The sequence below is a fragment of the Cololabis saira genome, chromosome 23, assembly GCF_033807715.1.
Source record: "Cololabis saira isolate AMF1-May2022 chromosome 23, fColSai1.1, whole genome shotgun sequence".
NCBI lineage: Eukaryota > Metazoa > Chordata > Actinopteri > Beloniformes > Belonidae > Cololabis > Cololabis saira.
In genome coordinates, this window is record NC_084609.1 from 28165562 (window position 1) to 28190818 (window position 25257).

The window sequence follows — 25257 nt, forward strand, 5'->3', positions numbered from 1 at the left end:
AATTGGTGCAAATTAGCCCCGCCCCTTCTTCTGATTGGTCGATATCTGATATTTCCTACTTTCTGCCATAATTTTTGAATGGTTTGACATAGAGAGTCGTGGGTGGTGTCATCCACTAAATGTCCAGGCCTGAAGAATCTACATGCAAGTCATACAAGCTACCACCGCAGCCTGAACGTGCACAAGGGTGGAGGGCCGTTCATCGCTGCTTGCAGCTTTAATTGTAACTTATTTTTCCAGCAGTAACTCAGTAATTTACGGAGGATCTCCAGGAAGGATCTCCGGTGGCGATCAGAGGACGTCATGTGTTCATCTTAATCATCCATTTTCATTAAAAACCCCTTTTCTTCTCACATACTAAACATTCCTGAACAGATATACACACTTCTGCTCCAATGACACATACATGCACAAATACAACCAAACTTATCGACGCTTAGCTTCATAACGTTTACAGCTGGACATAAACACAAGTGCTGCAGTTAGAGACTTCCTTTTTTTGTCTAAGTTACCCAACTTCCTGAGGTTTAATTCAATGTTTGTGACGTGTTAAAGGCTCTGAGTTTGCATTTTTATACACCTCTATTTAAACAGTATAAAATTCCAGCCAAAAGTTTTTTATTCTGTATACATTTATTCACAACAAAAAAACAACCAAGTTCTCAAAATTGGCGAATGCATGAAAAATAACTATTTTTTTATTCAAATATTTTCAAGTATAAAATCCAGTATTTTGCATCTAATAATTCACTCGAGGAAGAAAAAGACAGAATTCTGACCTATTATCAACATTATTGTAATACTTCATTCAAAGGCTGTTAAGCAGAAACGTTTCTTATTATTTTAGATGAAATACTCATTTAGAAAAATTGTAAAGATAACAAGTCACTGATTCTCACCATGATGCCTGTCGGTTAAAGCGTTTCTCCTGCTCTCTCTTCTGTCTCTGAAGGTCACATTTCATCTTCTCATTCAAACTTCTACATTTCTTAAAGCTGCAATTTATGGTGAAAGATGACGAGAATGTCTTTGATCTTTAATGTAATAAATATTTTGTGCATAAATATTCAGTCTTCTGCCACCAAGATTTTTATTTATTTATTTTAAATTTCAAAGAGTTGATTACTACTTAAGAGTTTTTGGATCCATTTCGGGACATCAGCACCTCTCAGGTCAAGTAAAAGTTCACAAATGGAAAATTAAAGGTTGTAAAAATAGTAAATGTGTCTCATGATTTGTAAAACTGGCAGCAGTCACTGACTGATAATTGGGGTTTCTTTTCCGTATTTACTATCATCTGATAATAAATGAAGCACAATTAAACACCTGAGGTGGCAAAATAAAAAAAAGAAAACCTTAAACTGACAAAGAATAGCTTATATTTCCTTTGGAAGATCAGCATCCACATGTGTAGTCCCACAAACACTCCAACGACTCACATTACTGCTTTTAAGTGGTGACACTCATAGATTCAATGAGGTTATCTATGAAACACTGAATAAATAACATCCACACAAACAATTTAACCAAAGTGTTAGATTCACTAACTCCCAAAACTCATCTATTATCATCTCTTACATCTACACAGATTCAAAAGTGAGGAGCTGAAACAATGTCCAACCATCTACAGGTTCAAAAGCAAATACAAAGAAAAGATTTTTGCCAAATACAAGGAAGAGGAGACATGAGGTAGTGATTGTGTGGGGATTCAGCATAATGTGTATATAAAATGGTATATATAATACTGATTATATCGGTTATGATAAGATGTATATATATATATATATATATATATATACATATATGTATATATATATATATATATATATATATACATATATATACATATATGTTGTATATATATATTATTTATAATGCTCAGGTATATTTATATTCATAATGCCCAGGTATAATATTGCAATTAAGTGCTGGAATATTTTATAAGGTAATAACTGGTATAATTTTTTTGATAAAGTAAAGCTTGGTGTTATATTTTTTCTTATTTTTATTTTCAAGCAAAATTGAAATAGAAACAAGGGGTAGGACCCCATAAGTTTTTTACTTCCTCCTACTCCTTTTCGGGCATGAAAGTTTATTTCCCTTTGATTTTGTTTAATGTGTGTTTATTTGTATTCTTTTTTGGTTTTGTGTAATAGTTTTTTTTTCTGTATCCTCGAAATAAAGATTTCAATCAATCAATCAAAAAAAAAGAACAAAATATTTCTGGGTTGTTTGCTCCTAAAGCGACGTCTCCTTGGAGTCCCGCGCCGGTCTGAAGGTCAGAATCTCAGTGAAAGTTTGACCTGCGTGAAAACAAACAAGTTTATACAAACAGCTGCTTCTATGAGATGTCACTCATCACCAGTACTCGAGGTGTAAAATAAAATCAGGGGGGATGGGGGATTTTATCATATGGGAACAGATAATTTGTGCTGATTACAAATAATATAATATATTACAAATAATAGCACTGACCAAAACAGCTGCAGAAATACTGCAGGAATGACATAGCAGCAGTTAAATGCAGCCTTCTGTAAGCTTTAAATATCCACTGGGCTTACATCAAATACATCAAAACACAACAATAAAAAACAGTTTTCTGAACTTATCAATATGACTCTGTCCTTCACAGGATAAGTAAAATGGATCACTGCAAAAACTCACAATCTTAACAAGAATATTTGTCTTATTTCTAGTTAAAATGTCTCATTTTAGTAAAAAAAATTCTCATTACACTTAAAACAAAACTCATAACTGGAAAAAACAACAATTTTCACCTGTTTCAAGTAGATTTTCACTTGAAATAAGTAGAAAAATCTGCCAGTGGAACAAGATTTTTTTGCTTGTCATAAGAAGATAAATCTTGTCCCACTGGCAGATTTTCCTACTTATTTCAAGTGAAAATTTACTTAAAACAGGTGAAAATTGTCAAATAAGTTATTTTTCTGGTGATGACTCTAAATGTTGAAATAGCAGTAAAACCACATTCATTGATGAAAGGACATATGGGATGGAAAGGGGGGATGGCAGTTTTACAGGGGGGATGATTTGGACCGTTTTTATTTCAGGGGGGGATGCCATCCCCCCTCATCCCCCCTAAACTCCAGTACTGCTCGTCACTCTTGGGTGGTTTCAGCTGACGGAGAGAACCCGCCCCTCCCGTCTTACGTTTCCACTGGTCCAGCGGCAGGTCCGTGTTGTCCACGGTCTGGTCGTACGGCAGCGCCTCGGCCTCGTCCTCGTCCTCGGCCTCCCTGAACTCGCTGAAGAACGGCAGCTCCAGGGCCTCGGCGGCGCTCGCCCTGCACTCGGGGTCCAGCAGCAGCGTCTTCTCCAGGACGGACACGGCTGCGAGGGACAGGGTCAAGGTCAGCACGGAGAGAGAACAGCACTAAAAAGACCATCACAACCACTGAGGACAGATGTCTGCGTACCGCTGGAGCTGGCTTTGCTGAAGACGGAGCGCAGGTCCTTTTTTGGCACTTTTGGCAAACTTCTGATGTAGTTTTTGGCCTGTTGGGTAAAGACAAGATGCAAGTTCAAAAGGTTTTCTTTTCAAAATGTCAACATAGAAGATGTATTATTATGATACAGATATATTTACAAATCATCTGTTTCCACACCATCCTCATTACTATTAAAAATAATAAAAAATAAATACATTTTAAATCCATCTTTTTGGTGCAGTTAGAGCTGCAAACGTAACCTCACTGCTAAATAACTTATTATTGTAACTTAGATGAAGATCAAAACACATTTTATAGCAAATGAATGTGGGAAACCAGCTAATTCCAGCAGTTCACACTTGATATGAAATGAAATGAAAAAGTGGTTGTTAACTTGTTTTTTTTCTTCTTAAAATCCGACCCAAAGGAAATGAAAAACGGCTCATTTTGTGTACTTTCAATATCAGACCCAGATCACAAAAGCAAAATGGAAAAAACGAGCCAGAAGACGGACTTTGGTTTTAGTATTTATGTTTCTGTCTGGGTCACGTTGCTGCTTCCTGGTGACTGATGAAGCCACCAGCTCTGAAAGGACACTAAGGGTGCGTCCCAATACACCCCCTCGAACTTCGTTTTGATCCCTCCCCCTAAATTTTGCGCGTTCCCGTGAGGGTAGTTGTGTCCAAATTCCTCTTTTCACCTAGGGGGAGGGGGCATAACGGGGGCTAGGGGCTGAAAATAGCCCCTTCACAGCGAGTGATTTCACATGCTGACTTCGCGAGCGAGGGGGTATAAAAATTTCCCAGAATGCTTTTCGTTGTTTGCGGACTGAATCAAAAAAAAAAACATGGCGGACATTTCTTATTTTTTAGTGAATAAAATCTATATTTTGAGTTAGTTTCAGCATAGAAATGCGTTTTGATTACATTTCTGATTCTGATTACTATTTAGCGAGAAATATATATTTTACTTTCATAATATTCACTCAGTGAATGTACATAATTCCTTTTTTGTCCGTTGTTCGCGAAAATCGCGCTGGAATAAAGGCTGTTAGGTTACGCCGTAGGCTACATAACCTACGCCGTAGATACGTAACCTACGCCGTAGGCTACGTAACTTAAGCCGTAGGCTACGTAACCTACGCCTTAGGCTCTGCGTCGATTTGACTCGCCGACCGAAGGCAAACAGGCAGACTCGTCTCAGATTGTGACCGAGGGAGCATTTTTTTGTGGGAAATAGAGATAAATAATCCTGTGACTCGTCAGATTTGTTTTGGATGTTTCTGATATAATAGTTTTCAGAAAGCACAAAGCTGTTATCTGGGTAATTTACACACTTTCAGATAAAGCTGAAGTGAAGATAGCGGAGCTGTTTTATGGTTACGCGTTAAATCGACGCAGAGCCTACGGCGTAGGTTACGCGGCGGTGCGCGCCGTACGCCGTAGGCTCTGCGTCGATTTAACGCAGAACCATAATCAGCTCCGGAGCCGGCAGTCAGGCAGAAATCCCGAAATCTTCGGAGCAAATTTCTTAACAGGCATTATTTGGATAAACTGAGCCCCGGTTGCGGATCTTAAAGGTTACCTTTATACCTGAAAAAATATTAAAACTTAATAAAGTGGCATATTAACAGCGCTACAGCTGAAATTAAAACAGCTTTTGGCTCTCAGCTTCCTGATCAGGGTAGGGATGGAAACGAGGGGTACGGGGAGTATTGGGACAGGCACCTGGGCCAAGTGCCCTAAAAGGGGGTAGGGAAGAAAAGAAGTGCGAGTGAAGAAAAGTAGGGGGAGTATTGAGATTGGGCCTAAAACTGCACTTAAGTGTTTTTTAACCTTTACTTCAGCTGTTGGGGGTGAAAAACGAAAGAAAAAGAGTCCAGATGGATCACGTCCACCCGGGTTGTGACTTACGTCTTGGCTCTGTAGCTTCACAACGAAGTCGGACGTTGGAGTTCCTGTAATCTTCATGATCTCTCTCAGCTGATCCAAGTCTGACATCAATCCTGGTTAAGAATCATCCGCTGAACGAGTTTTACCGTTAAAACCTGAGCTCTCTGCTAAACGTGAAAACGTGAGATGAAGAAGACCAGGCTACCTCAGAAGTCACCTTAACCCGAATCTCAATGACTTCAGTAGAACTGAAATGTGATGCAGCAATGTAGAAATCAGACACATCCTGTATTTATTAAAGTATCCGGTGGTAATTTATTCTTCTATGAAAAATATCTGCTTGATTGGAAAGTTTATGGCGGTGACAAGTTAAAAAAAACAGGCCGAGGAAAACTAAAGTCAGAGTTTCCCCTGCAGAGCATTTCACTACTGGCTACGGCTACAATCGCCTAGCAACAGGGAAATGAAATAAAACTACTTTACGGAGTTACTGAAAGAGTCGCTGACGAAGCTGAACGAATGAGTCGGGAGGTAACATCACTTTATCCCGTTAGAGCTGCAGTTTGACGCGTTTACGCGGGAACGTTCTTGTGGTCTGCTGCCCCGTGTGGTCAGATGTGGTAGTGCGATGCAGAGTGGCTTTAAAAGCCAGAATCCGTCATTACATTTAGTTTGTGGACGTGAAAATACTGAACGATGTAACCTGGTTGTGGAACCACACACAACCAGGAAATCTTATTGAACGTGAAAATGCTTCATCGTGTTCTGATTGTGTTCCCTCAGCGTAGCTCTGCGGTAAACGGGTCTGAGCGATAAACTGCTAGATTTCCCAACCTGTCACCCACTGAAAACATTTATTTACGTGCTTGAGTGTGTCTATGTTGGTGTCTGAGGTGACCTATCAACTATAAAACACTTTATCTGGGGTCATATATCTGATAATACGTCATTCAGTAGCATTTTAGACTTGCGGTACATTTGGCCGAAACGAAATGAGGACATAAACTGAAAAGAAAAAGTGTTTGAAAGCATATGTTTGGGTGTCTGAAAGCAGTTTCCATGTTTACGACCACCTATAGCTTTAAAATGGGTAACTAGGAGCTTTTCCAGATTTGCGGGGTATTGTGACATCACAAAACCACATGAGAGCAGAACTGTCCAGCTTTCCCATCTTTATCTGCACCTAAGACCTTAAAAAAATCTTTCTTTCTTTCTTTCTTTCTTTCTTTCTTTCTTTCTTTCTTTCTTTCTTTCTTTCTTTCTTTCTTTCTTTCTTTCTTTCTTTCCTTCCTTCTTTCCTACCTTCTTTCTTTCTTTCCTTTCTTTCTTTCCTTCCTTCCTTCTTTCTTTCCTTCCTTCTATCTTTCTTTCTTTCAGGCTCATTTCTTTCTTTCATACTGGCTCATATCTTTCTTTCTTTCTTTCTTTCATTCTGGCTCATTTCTTCCTCCCTCCCTCCCTCCCTTCCTTCCTTCCTTCCTTCCTTCCTTCCTTCCTTCCTTCCTTCCTTCCTTCCTTCCTTCCTTCCTTCACGTACGTTGTGCGTGGATTTAACCTAGAACCATAAATCCGTCTTTACACAAAAACATCATCAACGGGAATTTATCATTTTTACCGTGAGATGACAAATTCTTACCATGGAGAATTTTTTTGACGGTTTATCGTGAACTGTAAAATATCGCCCATTCCTAGTAGGTACTAGTGTAAAAACGCCATGACTGGACAGTTTTCTAGCTATGCTGGTCTACATCGGGGGGAAAGTCATGCTGGCACGGAGGACGGTCAAGGATACGGTCGTTCCCTTTGAACAGCGGCTTTCCCAGCAGCATCTCCGCCATGATGCAGCCCGCCGACCAGATATCCACTGCAACACAAAGCAAAGCCTCGTCTTTCTCCGCGGGAAACCAGGGCTCGGCGGGGTTTACGGAGAATAAGACCTCCTACCGGTCTGCGTGTAGTGCATCCAGTTGAGGATGACCTCGGGGGCTCGGTACCAGCGCGTCACCACGTAGCCCGTCATCTGGGCGTCGGCCTGCCTCGCCAGGCCGAAGTCAAGGATCTGAAGCAGAAGGGCAGATGTCCCATGTAAAAAAACCACAAAGGACAATTAAAGCTGCAAGCAGCGATGAACGGGCCCTTGCACCCTCGTGCACGTTCAGGCTGCAGTGGAAGCTTGTATGACTTGATGTAGATTCTTCAGGCCTGGACATTTAGCGGATGACACACCACCCACGACTCTTTATATCAAACCATTCAAAAGTTATGGCAGAAAGTAGGAACTATCAGATATGGACCAATCAGATGAAGGGGGGCGCGCTTTTTGGCGTCTATCGTCGCCACGGTAACGCTTTTGACTGAGAAAAGTACCGTATTGTCCCGAATATAAGACGGTGTTTTTTGCATTGAAATAAGACTGAAAAAGTGGGCGTCGTCTTAGATTCGGGGTCTAGACGTTATACCCATTCACACCGCTAGATGGCGCCAGATATATTTAAAGTGAATGCTGAACTTAACTCCCCAGGCCGAAGCAAACCCCTGTCACCAAGAAGAAAAATAAAAATAGCAGTAGCATGAATAAGAAAAATAAAAAACAGAGGTAAGAAAGAAAAGAGAAGAAGATAACAGAAGAGATAACAGAAAAGGAGAAAAGTAGCGACAATCTGGAGAAAAGTGGGTCGAAGAAGTTATGATGCAAACTTCAAGATCATGATTTGAATGAGGCAAAATAACATGCTTTTTCTCTCGAATATATTGTTATAATCATTTGTTTAAGATGTACTGTAATTATCTTCTGTATAAAAATTTTATTTGGTGTTTAAAAAGTCTTTTTTCAAATTTGAGTCTTGAAAAAGGGGGTCGTCTTACAATCAGGGTCGTCTTATATTCGGGCCAATACGGTAATGCGCGTCGTCGCAGGATCAAGACGCACATTTTGATGTATAACACACTTCTCTTTAAGTTGCGACATGATACAGGTGCGTACCGATTTTCGTGCATGTATGTCAAACCGTATTGTGGGGCTTGAGGCACAAAGTTTTCTAGGGGGCGCTGTTGAGCCATTAGGCCACGCCCATTAATGCAAACCATTAAATATCACATTTTGCGCCAGGCCTGGCTTGTGTGCAAAATTTGGTGACTTTTGAGGCACGTTTAGGGGGAAAAAAAGGCCCTCCTTTCGTCAGAAGAAGGAAAAGAAAAACGAGAACAATTGTCAAGTTTGTTGGTAACAATGATTTACCTTTAACTCACAATCCGGGTTAACAGCTAAATTTCCAGGTTTAAGATCCTGTGGGAGAACGGAAATGTGAGAAAAGCGTCATTAAGAGAAGAGTGGAACGTTGTGTTTTTGTCTCTGGCATCATCAAAACCACTGAATAAAGAAGACATTTGCACATTTATCTGCTGTAATAAGCTGTAATGTGAAGAAAAGCAGCTTCCGTGGGAATGGGGATGAATGGGAGTGAGTGTGAAAGAGAACAGCCCCACCCCCAGAGCTCAGAGGCTGACGGGTCAAAGTTCACGCACCCTGTGGATGATCCCTGCTGAGTGGATATACTGCAAAGAGAGGAGATATATCAGCTCGGCTCAAAGACAGCTACCATCTTATTTATATCAGAAAGGAGTAACGGCGTCCGAACAAGCCACTTTTTCCTGCTCTTTACCTTGAGGCCTTTCAGGATCTGATAGACCAGGAACTGGACTCTGTCCTCCGACAGCCTCTCCATTTTCATCAGCTTGCCGAGGTCCGTGCCCATGAACGGCATCACCAGGTAACTGCAGAGGTGAGGTATGAAGAGGGGGGGGTCACCAAACCAGAAAACCTTTCACACAGACTGCGAGGCAGAGCGGAGCAGCTTACAAGTCCCGAAACCGGTCCAGCGAGATTTCAGCCGTGAAAACATCCAACAGGCCGATCACCTGGGGGGAGAAAGGAGAGTTCTTTATCAAGCTTCGCTCTCCGACGCCACATTATTGCAAAGGCTGTGATAAAGCGACGTACGTTTTCGTGCTTCATGTGCTTGAGCAGCCGCAGCTCTCTGTAGGCCCTTTTGGCAAACAGTTTGGACTGGAAGGGCCGGTGCAGCTTCTTGATGGCCACCTGCGTCCCGGCGCGGCGGTCCCACGCTGAACTGCACCCATGTTATAACCAGAGGACAACTGTTTATAAAAGGTTAACCTTACTCTGAAACAAACATTCAAAATGCCCGTAGAAGAGACGGCTGTTTTATTTTCTAGTGCACTTTTGTTATTAGAGACAAAGAAGTGTGCTAAAACTTTGGGGTCTTTGACTTCAGCTAACAATGGGTTTGGGGGTGGTTTTCTTTATTGACACCCACGCACACACACACACACACACACACACACACACACACACACACACACACACACACACACACACACACACACACACACACACACACACACACACACACACACACACACAATGGAGAGGGGCCCTGCAGAGCCAGCTGTGGATGCAGCTGGTGAAAACCAAGCAATACTGGTTTTGCAAGTATATATAAGTATGTATATATATATATGTATATATATATATATATATATATATATATATATATATATATATATATATATATATATATATATATATATATATATATATATATACATATATACATGCACATACACATATATAATAACCTGAGGTAAACCCTCAAGTGTAGTAATTGTATTCTGAGCAGAGGTGTCAAGTAACAAAGTACAAATACTTTGTTACCTTACTTAAGTAGAAATTTTGGTTATCTATACTTCACTGGAGTAATTATTTTTCAGACGACTTTTTACTTTTACTCCTTACATTTTCACGCAATTATCTGTACTTTTTACTCCTTACATTTTAAAAACAGCCTCATTTCGGCCTTTAAAAAAAAACTATCCAGTTAAATTGCTCCATCCGGATAGAGTGAATTTGGTTGTGGTTGTTTCAGATGTTCTTGTCCAGTTTTATTCTTACATCCGTTCCCTCAGATTCCTGCAACTAAACTTGAATGTACATTCCAATAAAGGTTAGGATAAATGATAACATGCCTCTGAAGTTTGACTTTTTGCACCATTACAATACTTATAGGCAGCTAGTCATCATATCTCCTGCTCTCTGAAACACATGTTAATGCTCAATAGTACACATATATGGTTCTTTAATATATTTACATTATACTAAGATGCATTCATTTTCAATGGCTTTTGTCCTTAATGGCTTTTTTCCCCCTTACATTACTTTTACTTTTATACTTTAAGTAGTTTTGAAACCGGTACTTTTATACTTTTACTTGAGTAAAAAACTTCTACAGGAGTATTTTTAAACTCTAGTATCTTTACTTCTACCTGAGTAATGAATGTGAATACTTTTGACACCTCTGATTCTCAGTTCTTATTAAAGTCACAGGATACTCAAAGCAACATGTCTGTAATGAACCAGTGTGATTTCTATTGTAGTTAAAGTAACTCTCCTCCATCTACTCACCACACGGTTCCGTAGGCTCCCGTCCCGACCTGCTTCAGGTCCCGGTACCGCTCCGGAACCTCCCACACGGTCCGGTTCACCTCCTGCCGGGAGAAGCCGGTCCTGGAGCGGGCAGCGATGGCCATGTCCCACCGAGGAGTCGGGGCCAGGGGTCGGAGCCGGCTCTCATGGGAGCAGAGCAGGGTTTGAGCAGCAGCAGTCCGGCCGGCAGCAGTGTTGGAGCTGGAGTCCCTGCAGAAGCACCAGCTGACCCCTGCTGCACCTCCAGCACACGCTCAACACGGTATTAAGGCTGATTTATGGTACCGCGTTACACCAACGCAGAGCCTACGTGCACGTCGCCGCGTACTCTACGCCGTAGGCAACGCCGTAACCTATGGCGTAGGCTCTGCGTCGTTTTAACGCGGAACCATAAATCAGACTGAGTCCCGGCCCTGGTCGCCCGGGCAGCCCGTGGGAGTGTCTGCTATGCGGGGACAGAGCTGCACATCTGCCCATCTAAGGACGCCCACACGGACCTCCCAGCTCCCATCAGGATCTTACATTTAGACATGATATAGAGTCACTTGAAAAAGTTAATACCTCCTCTTTTATTCCTTTGGTTTTATGTAAAACCATGAACACATGAAGAATAGAAATAGAAAGAGATAGAAATAGACTCACTTGAAAAAGTTAATGCCTCCTCTTTTATTCCTTTGGTTTTATTTATTCATTAAGTAAAACCATGAACACATCTGTCTTTGCACTTTTGCATTACTTATTTAAAAAAGAAGAATACAAAAACAAAACAAAATATAATACAAATAAAAGAATAGAAATAGATAGCCTTTATTGTCATTATATATGATCATATGATGAGATTAGGCTGCAGCTCCATAAAAGTGCACACATGTAAAAGGCTATGTAAAAAAACAAAATAAGAAACAGGGAATATAAATATATATACACTATGAAAATATATGAATGAATGAGAGAATATTGCACATGAATGAGTGAAAGAATATTGCACATAAATGAGTGAAGAATATTGGACATAAATGTATGAAGAATATTGCGCAGTATGAGGTAACGCATGAGTTCAGAAAGTTCACAGCTTTGGGAAAGAAAAATATTTTGGCAACACCATGTATCCCCTTACTGCCATAGGATGTATGAGCGTAAGCTGCAACCAGTTGCATCTACAGACCTCTGTAAAAACAGATGTGTATGCATTAAGCTGCTCTGGAGAGTTTTTGTTAATGCAATGAAAAGAGGGAAATACATAAGCAATCGAGAAGTACACAACAAAAAGGAAAGGTTATCCATTTTTGAAAAGATTTGAAGTTCATTATGTGAGAAGGATTATTCCCAAGGGTATTGAAGACAGCTGCTAATTTACCAGCAAGTTGACCCCCAGGTCAGGTTGGTCCTTACTGAGTATGTTAAATGTTCAAGTTTATGACAGCAGTTTGATTGATGATGATTGATTTGAGGTTGTTTTGCAGCTACAGGACCTGGAAACCTTGAGTTTGTTAGGACACCAATGAAGCCTGTATACCAGAGTTCTCTCCAGGCAGCAGCAGGACAGTGATGCACTTCACAAATCAGTGTCAGAACGGAAAACTAAGAAACACGTCAAGGTTTTGGAATGTCTTGGTTGAAGTCCAGACCTCATCGCCGGCGCTGTGGCTGCAGGAGCTGTGGTTAAAGGAGCTTGAGGCAGGATTTATGAAAAAAATTCGTAAACATTTTAAGTTTTCTCTTAATAATGTCAGATGAAGCGTTCCAAACCAAAAAAGAATGAGCCCTCTAGTGTATCTCTCCGTTGCCTTGAACAGGCTGTGTGCTGCAAAATGTGCTGCAATTCTGGGCCCGAATTTCCCGCGCTGGGCTGCGGATGTGACGTCACATGACGCTGCATGCACGTTCTCCCCGTTCTCCCGTGCCGGCTTCACTGTTGGCTGCAGTACCCCCAACGGCCGTCGTGGTGAAGGGTGGCGCTAGAGAGTCTCATTTCTTAAAAGGAGCTTCATGCTCCTCTAAGGAAACGTCCATGAAGCCTCAATGAACTTTAACAATGATGAATGAATGAATGAATGAATGAATGAATGAATGAATGAATGAATGAATGAATGAATGAATGAATGAATGAGTGAGAGACTGATAAAGTCAAACAGGAAACAACTTCTTTAGATTATTGGTGCTAAAGATAGATCTACAAGCCATTGAGTCATGATTGTACTTAGGCTTGCCCAAATTACTTGTTATCATGTTTTTGGTTGAATTTTAGTTTTTTTTTTGTTTTGTCCTGTTTTGTTTTGGTGCACTGAAAAAATATAGTCATGGGTTTGTTCGTCCGAGGTTGTATTTATTTGTGAACAGATCAGTTTTTACTATGTTTTTCCTCAAAAAACAACACCAAAAGAGGGAGTACTAACTTTTGCATGACTGTAGGTGTTGTGGAAAAACCTGCTTAACCTCTTTAACTTGTTCTTTTCAACTAGGTGAATAACTGGACTGAAACTGAGGGTCTAAGTTACAAAGAATAAAACTTGTAAGATGATTAAAATGTTTGTAGACTTAATTAAACGGTTGCATGCAAAAGGGTCCGAACATACTGGCGTCTCCATGCAGAATAACAAGGAGCATATTAAAGAGTAGAGGATGAGACATTCTAGTAGACAGACAGGTTCCCACCACTAATCTTTGTTTGGGGAGAGTATTGGTCTGCACCTGTAGTCGGCCAAGGCTGTTTTTCTTTTTTATTCTGCTGCTCTCAGCAGTTTTGTTTTCTTCAAGTAAGGGAAACAGTTTTTCCCATCACTAGGTCTATGATGCAATAATCAGTACTGGAGGAAGTTTGTATTCGCTTCACTTGAGAAAAAGCACCCATACAGAATATTTAACACAGCAGAATAAAAAGTCTTAAGCAAGCAAAAGAAGCCCACACAGTTTTAATAAAACATTAGAACATTGTGTCAACGTATGAAAAAAATATTAAATCTCTCACTTGAAGTGAAAGTTCTGATTTGATCTTTATGAATTTGGTCTGTTATATAAGTGTTTCTTTTTTTAAAGCATAAATTATCATTACTTCTGTTCTGTTTGGAAGTAGAAAGGTTACGTTTTAATAAAGGTATGGTAGAAATTACATTTCCCTACAATTTCACATCTTACACAAAATGTGAGAAACTCTTTACCACAAGGTCATGGTGACGTTTGGAAGACTTAAAGACCTGGATGATATCTTTTATTTGGTGATTTCTAATATCCTGCTAAACTCAGACTGAGACTGTTGTGGTATATAGGTCGTCTCACCATGTAGTCTCTATACTACATTAATTTGTCATCTAGTGTAATGCAAGGAAGGTTTTCGTCCGTGATTTGTCCTTAAATTCACACAAAAACAACTTTCCTCCAACTGCGTCCCATCATCCTGTCTCAGAGTAATGCAGAAATACTGTTTAATACGTTTATTATTTCAAGATTAGACGGCTGCAGGGTGTCCCAAATTACTCTGAAATCCATCCGCTTATCTAAAGGTTCTGATGGGGATTAGCAAAAAACTATATATTTTCCCAAACCAAATTTAAATACTTAATTTAATTTTTTTGTACTTTTTTTGTATAAAGCCTACGAAAATCATCTCAAGGTACTTTTCAGAGAAGACAAGTACAGCACAGTCAAATCACAGATGATCCAGTAAATCTAATAATATTACAATTCAATCCTATTAATTGTAATTCCTTGCATCCAATTCATTACAATAGTCCAGATTTAAAGTTCACTTAATTCTTATTCAGTTCTGCATCAGGTTGGTTTAAATCATATTTATCTGACAGAATTCAGCTTCATTTTCTTCATACATCCCAGTTGGTCCTGGTGTTCCACAGGGTGATGTACTTGTACCACTATGCCTGCCGTGTGCTTGTTGATATAGAGGTGTGACTACAGTTTGGTTTGTGTGTGTATTTGTATGAATGCGTATGTGTGGGTATATACATGTATGTATGTTTATATGTATCTGTGTGTATATGTATTTATTTAATTATTTTTTGTGAATTTTGGATATAAAATCAAACAGGAAGGTTACTATAAAGGCAATTAGAGGGAGAAGGGGTATGAATAAATGAGTTTTGCTTCTTCATACCCCTTTTCAGACAATTTGCACCAATCAATCTCATATCTGAAGGTATAAATACTTACAAATGTATTCAATTGGAAATGTTGTTTATATTATTTTTCTATGATGTACAAATATATATATATATATATGAATATATATTGCGACTTTGAGCTAATGCTGGTGAATATCTATATTTTGTTTGGGATTGTTCTTTTGTAAATACTGTTTACCCATCACTATCGTGGGAATTGTCTGAAATAAATTCATTCATTCATTTCATTCCTATGAAATCAGTAAGATGTAAGATCAGTAAGATATCTGGATTACAACATGTGTGAATGACGTAAAGACCTGGATGACAGTTTACATCCTGTTACTGAACTCAAGACTGAGCTTGTTGTTTTCGTGCCTGAGCTCTTCAGAAATAGATCATTGAGTAACTCTTGTGTGGCTTTACCTTCGCAGTACTTTGATGAAAGCTTGTGTTTTTTTTTTTGTAATTTAAATTGTACATTAAACAAACTTCTTCCCCTTTTGTGACATTGAAAATAGAAGAAGAAAAGTAAAATCGTGTGAAAGAATGAACCAGGAAAACCACGAATGTTGTTATTTCAAGACTGGACGACCACAGTTCCTTATTTAACAGTTTACTGGACTAATGTCTTTCTGTATCTTGATGTCCATGAAATAAGACACGTAACATAATAGCAAAGTGAAATCATGGTGTTTATTCTGTGGAAGCCAAAACTTGCAAAGTCACCTGTTGAAAAAAAGTCAACCGAATTATTTGCAAACTGATAGCTGACATTCATAAAGTGATCTCAAACAAAATCAATCACATGCCAACATGTATTCAAAGTCACCACTAACTTGGAACATACGTGGAGTATAAATATACATTCACTTTTCAGTTGCTATTCAAATCCACCACGTGTACAACATCCACATAAGCACATAACATTTTTACATTCAGAGCTCTGACGCACTCTGACCGAGACACAGCTTTGATTCACTTGGACATTAGATTTCTAAGTTTTGCATCCAGTTTTTTAAAGGACAACTTCCACAAAAGGCTACATGTAGCATTCCGATGTAAATCCAAACAGGAAAAACACAAAGGAGACCGTTAGTTTCCTCGTAATCATAAACGATGAATTGTAAAGGGAGACATTTTCCAGTGTAGATAAACCAAACAAGACACGTGTGCTGCTGCTGGACATTAGAGGGAAGTTAGGTGAATTCATAACACACTTATTTCAGCCTTTATTCAGCTAGTACCCAGATTAAGTTTAATCATATTTAGAAAATTGAGTTCTCAGGTGCAGATTGTACGTCTGTTATCTTTTCTTCTTCTCGTATGCAGATCATTAAACCTCCAAGTGTGAGAGCGTTGAAAACGTAAAAAAAACACGTTAGCAAATCTGTAGCAAACAAGAGGTATAGTTCATTTGACGTGTTCCCTTTTGACAGAAACTCCGTACAGAATATCCTGCAAAAAAATGTTTTGAATTTGTCAGTAGGATTTAAAAAAAAACCAAGATTAAACTTGGTGGAAAAGTTGAACTTAAAAAAAAAAAAAACCTATATCAAAATTGATATTGATCACTTGTTTAAAGGAGCTTGAGGCAGGATTTATGAAAAAAATGCGTAAATGTTTTAAGTTTTCTAGTAATAATGTCAGATGAAGCGTTCTAAACCAAAAAGAATGAGCCCTCTAGTGCAGGGGTCGGCAACCCAAAATGTTGAAAGAGCCATATTGGACCAAAAACACAAAAAACAAATATGTCTGGAGCCGCAAAAAATGAAAAGTCTTGTTTTAGCCTTTGAATGAAGGCAACACATGCTGCATGTTTCTATATTAGTTAGAACTGGGGGAAGATTTTTTTTTTCATTATGCACTTCGAGAAAAAAGTCGAAATGTCGAGAAAAAATTGAAATGACGAGAAAAAAGTCGAAATTTCGAGAAAAAAGTTGAAATGTCGAGATTAATGTTGAAATACAATCTTGAGTAAAAAGTCGAAATGTCGAGAAAAAAGTTGAGAAAAAGTCAAAATTTCAAGAAAAAAAGTTGAAATGTTGAGAAAAAAATCAAAATGTCGAGAAAAAAGTCAAAATTTCGAGTCGAAATGTTGAGAAAAAAGTCAAAATTTCAAGAAAAAAGTCGAAATGTGGAGGAAATAGTCAAAATTTCGTGACAAAAGTTGAAACGTGGAGGAAATAGTCAAAATTTCGTGAAAAAAGTCGAAATGTCGAGAAAATAGTCAAAATTTCGAGAAAAAAGTCGAAATGTCGAGATTAAAAAAGGAAAAAGGAAGAAAAAAAGAAAAAAAGGAAAAAAAGAAGAAAAAAAAGAAAAAAAGAGAAAAAAGGAAAAAAAGAAAAAGAAGAAAAAAAGAAAAAAAAAAGTCAAACATTTTTGAAAAAGCTCCAGGAGCCACTAGGGCGGCGCTAAAGAGCCGCATGCGGCTCTAGAGCCGCGGGTTGCCGACCCCTGCTCTAGTGTATCTCTCCGTTGCCTTGAACAGGCTGTGTGCTGCAAAATGTGCTGCAATTGTGGGGCCGAATTTCCCGCGCTGTCCTGTGGATGTGACGTCACATGACGCTGCATGCGCGTTCTCCCCGTTCTCCCGTGCCGGCTTCACTGTTGGCTGCAGTACCCCCAACGGCCGTCGTGGCGCTAATGAGTCTCATTTCTTATTCTTGCCTCAAGCTCCTTTAAAGGAGAAATATTATGTTCTTTTTTTTTAATCATTGTCAAAATTCCTAAGGGCTTAAAGAAATGCAAAGGTTTGTGAGTGTAACTTCAAACACCCAAGCCCATCAAGTCTTCAAAAACACCCTACTTTGATTTTTTTTTTAATATTTCCCCTTTAAAAGCACAAGAAGGTGTAACAATCATTTCCGGTCTGGTCTTTTGTTTATCTCTGGATCTCTTTTTCCTTGGTGTAATGGTTCTGAACACTTTAATTAAACACTGCCAGATTACTTTTGACACAGTTTTATATCGCCAAACTTCCCTCGCGCCTGCAACAAGGTCAGCTATTTATCATGACGATCTGCACTGAGCTCATGCTTCTGGCTCAAATGTGACCTTTTCCGTTGCTGCGTTAAATGGTAATGAGGAGATGTTGACCTCAGATCTGATCTACAGCATTTCTACAATACAGAGACCCAGTAAAAAAAATAAACATGGGAACTGCACTGGTCCTGCTGTCCTTTATGAATGCATGCGGTCTGGTATTATGGGAACTAGGAACGAGCCTGGGTAACACAAAGCCTGATTTATGAGCTCTCCGCCTGTAGCATTTGACCATTTTCCGCTTTAATGGAGCCAGAAGTGGTAGAATAGATCCTTATCCGCTACTGCTTTTATACCTCCCCCCAACTGCTTTCAACAGTTCACAAAAAAAATGTCTAATCTTTCTCGGCGTAAACACCATTAGTGGGTATGTGTAACCCACAACGGAAACCTGATGCAGCGCTGCAAAAAAAACCCAACAGAGGATCAACAATCTGCCATCAGCAGAAACTGTATAAGAGGAGCGAGCTCACGCCGTAAACACAGACCTGCAGAGCGGCCGGTCTCGTCCAGCTTTGGCCTATATTCATTACCTTGCTACTTAAATAGCACGACTGGTTTTTACTATTTTGCAAGCAGGAGGAAAAAAAAAAAAGAAGCATTTTAGGTAGTTTGTGTATTGTTTTGTCCAGAAATGGTAAAAAAAAAAATGGTAAAGACATTGAGTTGGTTGAGATTCCCTGGTGATCCCCCTCTCTTGTTTCATAACAATGACGCAATATGGACTCAGCGATTATAATACACTGCCAATAATATGCTGTAACAATAAAATGCAGAAAAATCATGCATCAGGCTAGATTTTAAGCTTTTCTGTGAAATGGCGTTGCTTCTAGCCGTTAGATATGAATTACATACATGAAAGCACTGACTATCCATGGCATTGATGAGCGATGAGAAGGCGTCCCTGTTGTTGCTTTGGAAATCCTAGTGTGCATTTTTTATTTATTTTATTTTAAAATACCCTTTTGTCTAAAAGTTGCTCCCTCCCACGAGTCCCGACACTGAGCAGTTCCTCCTTTTTCCCCTCAGCGGTGGGAAACGTAACAGGAAGCAACTTTGTGCAATGCAGAGGTCATTTTATTTCATTGTAAAAATGAAATAAATGCTCCCTGCTGATGTAATCTTTGCATCTGATCCAGCGGAGATCGTTCCGCCCTGCTGCTCAGGTCAAGGCGTGACTGTTAAGCCCCGAGTCGTTCTCCTCTCATGCCTTTTCCACAGTCCTGCTTGGATTCACTGAGTATGTGGTCCTTCTCCAGGTGGAGGACGAGGCGGAGCGCCGAGGGGTTTTTACTGCTCCACCTGAAGGCTATCAGTCTTGCTGCCGGGGGCTTTAAAGCTGCTTACCTCCTCAAAAACCAACTCTGTGGACACAAGCGAGCAGGAAGTGAAACAATACCTCAAACCTTTATGGAGATTGTAGGAATCTAAACATGGAAATTGAGAAAACACAAACTGAAATGGAAAATGTGTCATCGATGATTTCAACACCTTGTTCTCGTTTCCTTTTGTACAAAAAGATTTCCAGAAACCAGCTTTGGACTGGAAAAACTGGATGTTACACAATCTGCCTTAATCCTTTCCAAGTATTGCAATTACATTTTCCTTCTCCTCTTAATGCGCTGCAAAGCTTTTTTATACAACACTTTAATTTACCTTTCCATTCTTCCAGAGTCCGGTCTTTGCTCTCCAGCGTCTGGTCGTAAGGCAGCGCCTCTGGCTCGTCGTCTGGATCGTGGTACTGTGAAAAGTAGGGGTGGGACAGAGCCTCGCTGGCCGAGATCCTCCCGTCGCAGTCCAGCACCAGCATGCGCTTCAACAGATCGATAGCTGACACACAGACAGAGACAAACAGGCGCTGGATTTGGTTCAAGGCTGCAAATACGTTTAAAACTAAAAACCAATTTCAAATCTGCAGTGTAGCTCATGTATTGGCAGGTAGCATGTGAGCGTTGGAGCCGCTCTTTATTCTCACTAGAGTCCTGGAGCGTGGGTGGGTGGGCGTTTGCCTAACTGGTCCAAAAAGTGCTTTGTGGACTTGGAGAAAGCATTTGACCATCTGTCGGGTTATTCTGGGGGGCTTGCTCCTGGAGTACGGGAGCCAAACCGAACACAACAAGCTCCATATCTCCTGCAGATTAAGGCCACGTTTACACATAGCCGGGTATTTACAAAAATGGATATTTCCCCCTCTACGTTTCGAAAAATACCATCATTTCCACGAACCTGCATAAATACGCTGTTAAGGTGCTATGAGCAGCCAAACCTGCAGGGGGCAGTGTAACAAGAAGATAAAGTCATGCTAGCCAATCAGAATCCTGGAAAAAAACATCAACAAATGACACGAGTAACTTCCAGTTACTTCCAAGATGAACGAGAGTCTTTCGTTTGGAGTGACACAAAAGTAGAGTTACTTTTAAGTGTGACTTTAGAATATAAAACAGGTAAAACACAAGAAAATATTGACGGTGGCCAAACAAATTGTAAACACGGGTCACACACATGACGTGACGTTTCTGTCTCATAATGTGACGTTCTGAGGCCTAAATATCCGTTTCTCTCCGTTTACAAGCAAACGTGAAGATGGAGTTTTTGCAAATCTCCACTTTGGCCGGAGTTTTCAGAAATTATCGTTTTTGGGGACTTTGAGCTCCGTTTTCGTTTAAACGAACGGCCAAAACGCATGAAAACACCACCGTTTTTGCTACATGTAAACAGGGGCTCATTCTGGATAAAAGCTGGACTCCACCAGAAACGCCCTATGTCACCGTTCAGTTCAGAACGTTTGTGGACAGAATTTTCTCGAATGTCCCCAAAGGGACGAGAAAGTCTGGCCTGATGGCTTTGGCAGATGATGCGGCCCTGTTTGTGTCATCAAACCAGGAGCCCCAGTTGAATGGTCCGCAGTCCAGTGTGAAGCTGTGGAGATGAGAATCAGCAGCTCCGAATTTGAGAGGTGCTCCTTCAAGCGGAGAAGTATCGCAAGGTCTTGCTCACGAGTTGGGGGAAGAATAGGCCGAAGAGCAACAGTCGTCTGCAGTAACGTGGACTCTGTACTGTCTGTCGTGGTGAGAACATGCAAGGCTTTCTGTTTACTGGCCAGTCTACATTTCTACCCTCACCTGAAGTAACAAACTTTAGGCAATGACTGAAAGAAAAAAAAGGGCAGATAGAAGCAACTGGAATGAGATTCCTCAGTAGGGTAGCTTGACTCCCCCGTAGGTTAGTCATCAAGGAGGGTCCTCACAGTCGGGCTGTTTCTCCTCTACGGTACATCAAGATAAACAGCTTGAGATGCTTCTTAGATGCTTCCTTGCAGAGGTTTCTGTGCAACCAGGAAGAGGCCCAGACCTCGGACATGCTGGAGCGATTCCATCTCTCAGTTAGGGCTGGGCGATATATCGAGTATACTCGATGTATCTCGGCTTCTACTCTGTGCGATGTACAAAATGACTATATTATGAATATTAGAGTATACATTGTCGTGCATTTGCTTTTAGCCGCGGGCATTAAATTACAGGCTTCTCTCACTCTCTCGTCTCGTCTCTCCTTCTCAGAGACATAAAACAAGCGCACCTAGTTACATACGTCAGTCACGTGCATCGTCATAAGCCCAGCAGAAAGGTGTCGGCACTGCTTTCCGGGACGTCGGTCAGTTCCACCTAACTTTCCTAAACTCGGCCTGTTTGCGCCGTGAGTTCATCCGCGCGGTTGCTACACGCAACGGACTCTTTTCAAACCACACTGGGACGGTTTAATAAAGACGGGAGAGGATGTTTTCTCCTCGCATGACGCGCTGATGCAGCTCCAACTACGCTGCTCAGTGCCGAGCCTTTCTCTTCCAGAGCTGAGAAACGTCACCTAGTGTTGCTTAAATGTGGCCACATGAAATCAATCACTATCATCGAAACAAAGTCAAACAAGACTATATGACGTCATATTTCTAAAAGTAAGTGAAAGTGATGCAAAGTAAAGGAGGAGAGGATGAAACATTGCAGTCCCTGCACCTACAATAGTCTGAATATAAAGGTGCTCTAAAGCAGGGGTTCTTAACCTTTCTGACCTTGGGGCCCAATTTTTTCAGTACAGAGTGGCCCGAGGCCCGTTAAATATTAACACTGTATAGCAGCGAAGGTCCAGAACATCATAATAAATATATATATATATATATATATATATATATATATATATATATATATATATATATATATATATATATATATATATATATATATATATATATTCAAGTAGCCTCATAGTTGTATCAACATCTGCATCTGACTGTTATATTAAAAAAGTACATATTTGCCCATTAACATGTGTAACTTCAATTACACATTTTTTTCTCTTAAAAATAAAATAAATAAATAAGATTTTATTTTATTTTTCAAATGCTATCTTATTTTATTTCTTTACCAGCAGTTTGAATTTCCCCTTTTCTTTGTTAATTGTCTCAACACATTTTTATAATAAATTAATATAAACACATCTTAGCAATTTAAAAGTTTTGCAGTTTTTCTTTCTTCCCCTTAATCTTATGCCCTCACTTTCTGTCGTTCAGTGAGAGAACTGAGCTCTAATTTCTCCTGCCAGGACTTTAAATCTGGGCTGGATGGTGTCAGGTTCTCATGCACATGAGAAGGTGCTCATTGATGAACCTGGAACGATATTTAGTTTTAATTATGTTAATTGTGGAGAAAGCTGCTTCACAGCTGTATGTGGACCCAAACATGTTTAAGATGGTCAGCTTATTTTCTGTGACTTCAGTTCAGACTTGAGTGGATATGTTTGATGAAAAACTTTGTGTTTTGTTTCAGTGGCGTTTCACTTTCACACTTTGAACGCCACGGTCTCTGAACGTATGAGACACTGGTTTTGTCCCAGTGGGAAGACTGAACCAGGATGAATCTGTCCATTCTGTGTTGAACTTTCCTTTCCTCCTGTTAGGCTTCTCATCTCTGTAAGAGTCAAGCTAATTACTTACTAAGTAACTTACTAAGTTTTATTTACATTAATAAGTTGTCAGGACTGCGCGTGTCGGATTTCATCCGAGCCTGATCAGCTGAGACGGGCAGAACCCGCAGCTCTCTGGCCGCTGCAGCAGAGTCACTTTCCGATGCTTTTGCGAGCCCGAACAGTCCAGTCCAGCAGACACATCTACATGTACAATCCTTCAGCAGTAACGATGGAGCCCACCGCCCGAGCGGCACCGACCTCCCCGGCTGCGCGGACGAGTCAGGATAAATGATCACGCCGCGCTCGCTCGCTCTGGGCGCAGACCCAAGTAATCGATCCCTGATCCTGGCGGATCTAAACCTACTCTGTGCAAAATGAAGGATTTTCTCTATAAATACACACCATTTCTCTTACTATTACACCTAGAGCTAGCTGAGGGTCTTCTTCTCCTCATTTGGTTGGGAGTTGCTATGCAGTCCCGCGGCCCCCGCGGCCCACACGTACAAAACGGAATTTTCTTTCGCTGCCCACTAGATGGCGCTCGCGGCCAAAGTGTGGGCCGCGGCCCTATGGTTAAGAATCACTGCTCTAAAGGCCTCTCCTGCTCAGAGCAGCTCATCCTGGTAAAACCAGGTAAAACCGGGACCAGAACATGTTCTTAGCAGATGTTCTTGACGGGGAGTCAGAGATGCAACGTGCACTTTCTGTTTTGTTCTGTTTTGAAATTACACTTTTTTATGTTTGTGCCACTCACTGCTTAGTAACTGTTTAATAAATACAGTTTTTAAATTTTACTTATTCCCCCTTTTTGCATGAAAGTGTAAAATTAGCATATACCGTATTTTCTGGACTATAAGCCGCTACTTTTTCCATAGGTTTTCAACCATGCAGCTTATACAAAGGTGCGGCCATTCTGTGGATTTTTCTTCAACCGCTCGGGGCGCTCTAACCGGAATTAGAATCAAAACTAAGACAAAATAAATGCAAAGAAGAATACACTACTTCTTCTTTAGCAGATAGAAGTAGAAGTAGATTACAAACAGATAAATAGATAAATAAATACCGGTTATTTTCTTTTGGTTCTGTCCCGTTTTATCAGCAAAGTTGCTGCCGTGTTAAAAGACACTGTTAGGAAAGGATCTATTTAGGTACAAACATGTACATCATTTACAGTTCAGAATCCTTCTGTACATGTAGTAAATATCTAATCTAACAACATAAATAACTGCGGCTTGCATATCTTTTTTTTTTAAATAGAGCGTATGCGGCTTGTATGCAGGTGCAGTTTATAGTCCAGAAAATACGGTATTAATGCAGTATAAACAAGAATGTTTTAATGTAGACACATAGAATTATCATACTGGTGTGATTGTAGCATCAAAGTGTTAATTCAAGGCTAAGGCAAAATATCGAGATATATATTGTGTATCGTGACATGGCCTAAAAATATGGAGATATTAATAGAAGGCCATATCGCCCAGCCCTAGATGGATGGATGGATGGATGCATGGATGATGGATATGGATGGATGGATGGATGGATGGATGGATGATGGATGCATGGATGGATGGATGGATGATGGATGATGGATATGGATGGATGGATGGATGGATGGATGGATGCATGGATGGATGGATGATGGATGCATGGATGGATGGAGGATGCATGGATGGATGGATGGATGGATGGATGGATGGATGGATGCATGGATGGATGGATGGATGGATGGATGGATGCATGGATGCATGGATGATGGATGGATGGATGGATGGATGCATGGATGGATGGATGGATGGATGGATGGATGATGGATGGATGCATGGATGGATGGATGGATGGATGCATGGATGGATGGATGGATGGATGCATGGATGGATGGATGATGGATGGATGCATGGATGGATGGATGGATGGATGCATGGATGGATGCATGGATGGATGGATGGATGGATGGATGGATGGATGGATGGATGGATGCATGGATGGATGGATGGATGGATGCATGGATGGATGCATGGATGGATGGATGCATGGATGGATGGATGGATGGATGGATGCATGGATGGATGGATGGATGGATGCATGGATGGATGGATGGATGGATGGATGGATGGATGGATGGATGGATGGATGCATGGATGGATGGATGGATGGATGGATGGATGGATGCATGGATGGATGGATGCATGGATGGATGGATGGATGCATGGATGGATGGATGGATGGATGGATGGATGGATGCATGGATGGATGGATGGATGGATGGATGGATGGATGCATGGATGGATGGATGGATG

General features: G+C 40.5%; 2 protein-coding genes across 2 annotated transcripts in view; both read right to left on the minus strand.

Moving 5' to 3' along the window:
* Positions 1–1858: 1858 nt before the first annotated feature.
* LOC133424599 (mitogen-activated protein kinase 12-like) lies at positions 1859–11115 on the minus strand. The gene is made up of 12 exons (XM_061715289.1): positions 10821–11115; positions 9339–9468; positions 9198–9256; positions 9001–9112; positions 8864–8893; positions 8577–8624; positions 7283–7397; positions 7131–7202; positions 5360–5439; positions 3435–3513; positions 3169–3348; positions 1859–2303 (listed from the first exon to the last, which is right to left on the minus strand). Exons 1-12 carry the CDS (start codon positions 10943–10945, stop codon positions 2239–2241), a joined length of 1095 nt encoding a protein of 364 aa, XP_061571273.1. The 5' UTR covers positions 10946–11115; the 3' UTR covers positions 1859–2238.
* Positions 11116–17344: 6229 nt separating this feature from the next.
* The window catches only part of mapk11 (mitogen-activated protein kinase 11), a 29820-nt gene continuing 21907 nt past the window's right edge, over positions 17345–25257 (minus strand). The window contains exons 11-12 of the mRNA XM_061715167.1: positions 19661–19834; positions 17345–19368 (exon numbers count right to left, since the gene is read on the minus strand). Of these exons, the coding sequence (XP_061571151.1) occupies positions 19295–19368; positions 19661–19834 (248 nt within the window). The 3' untranslated portion in view covers positions 17345–19294. The remainder of the gene's footprint in view (positions 19369–19660; positions 19835–25257) is intronic.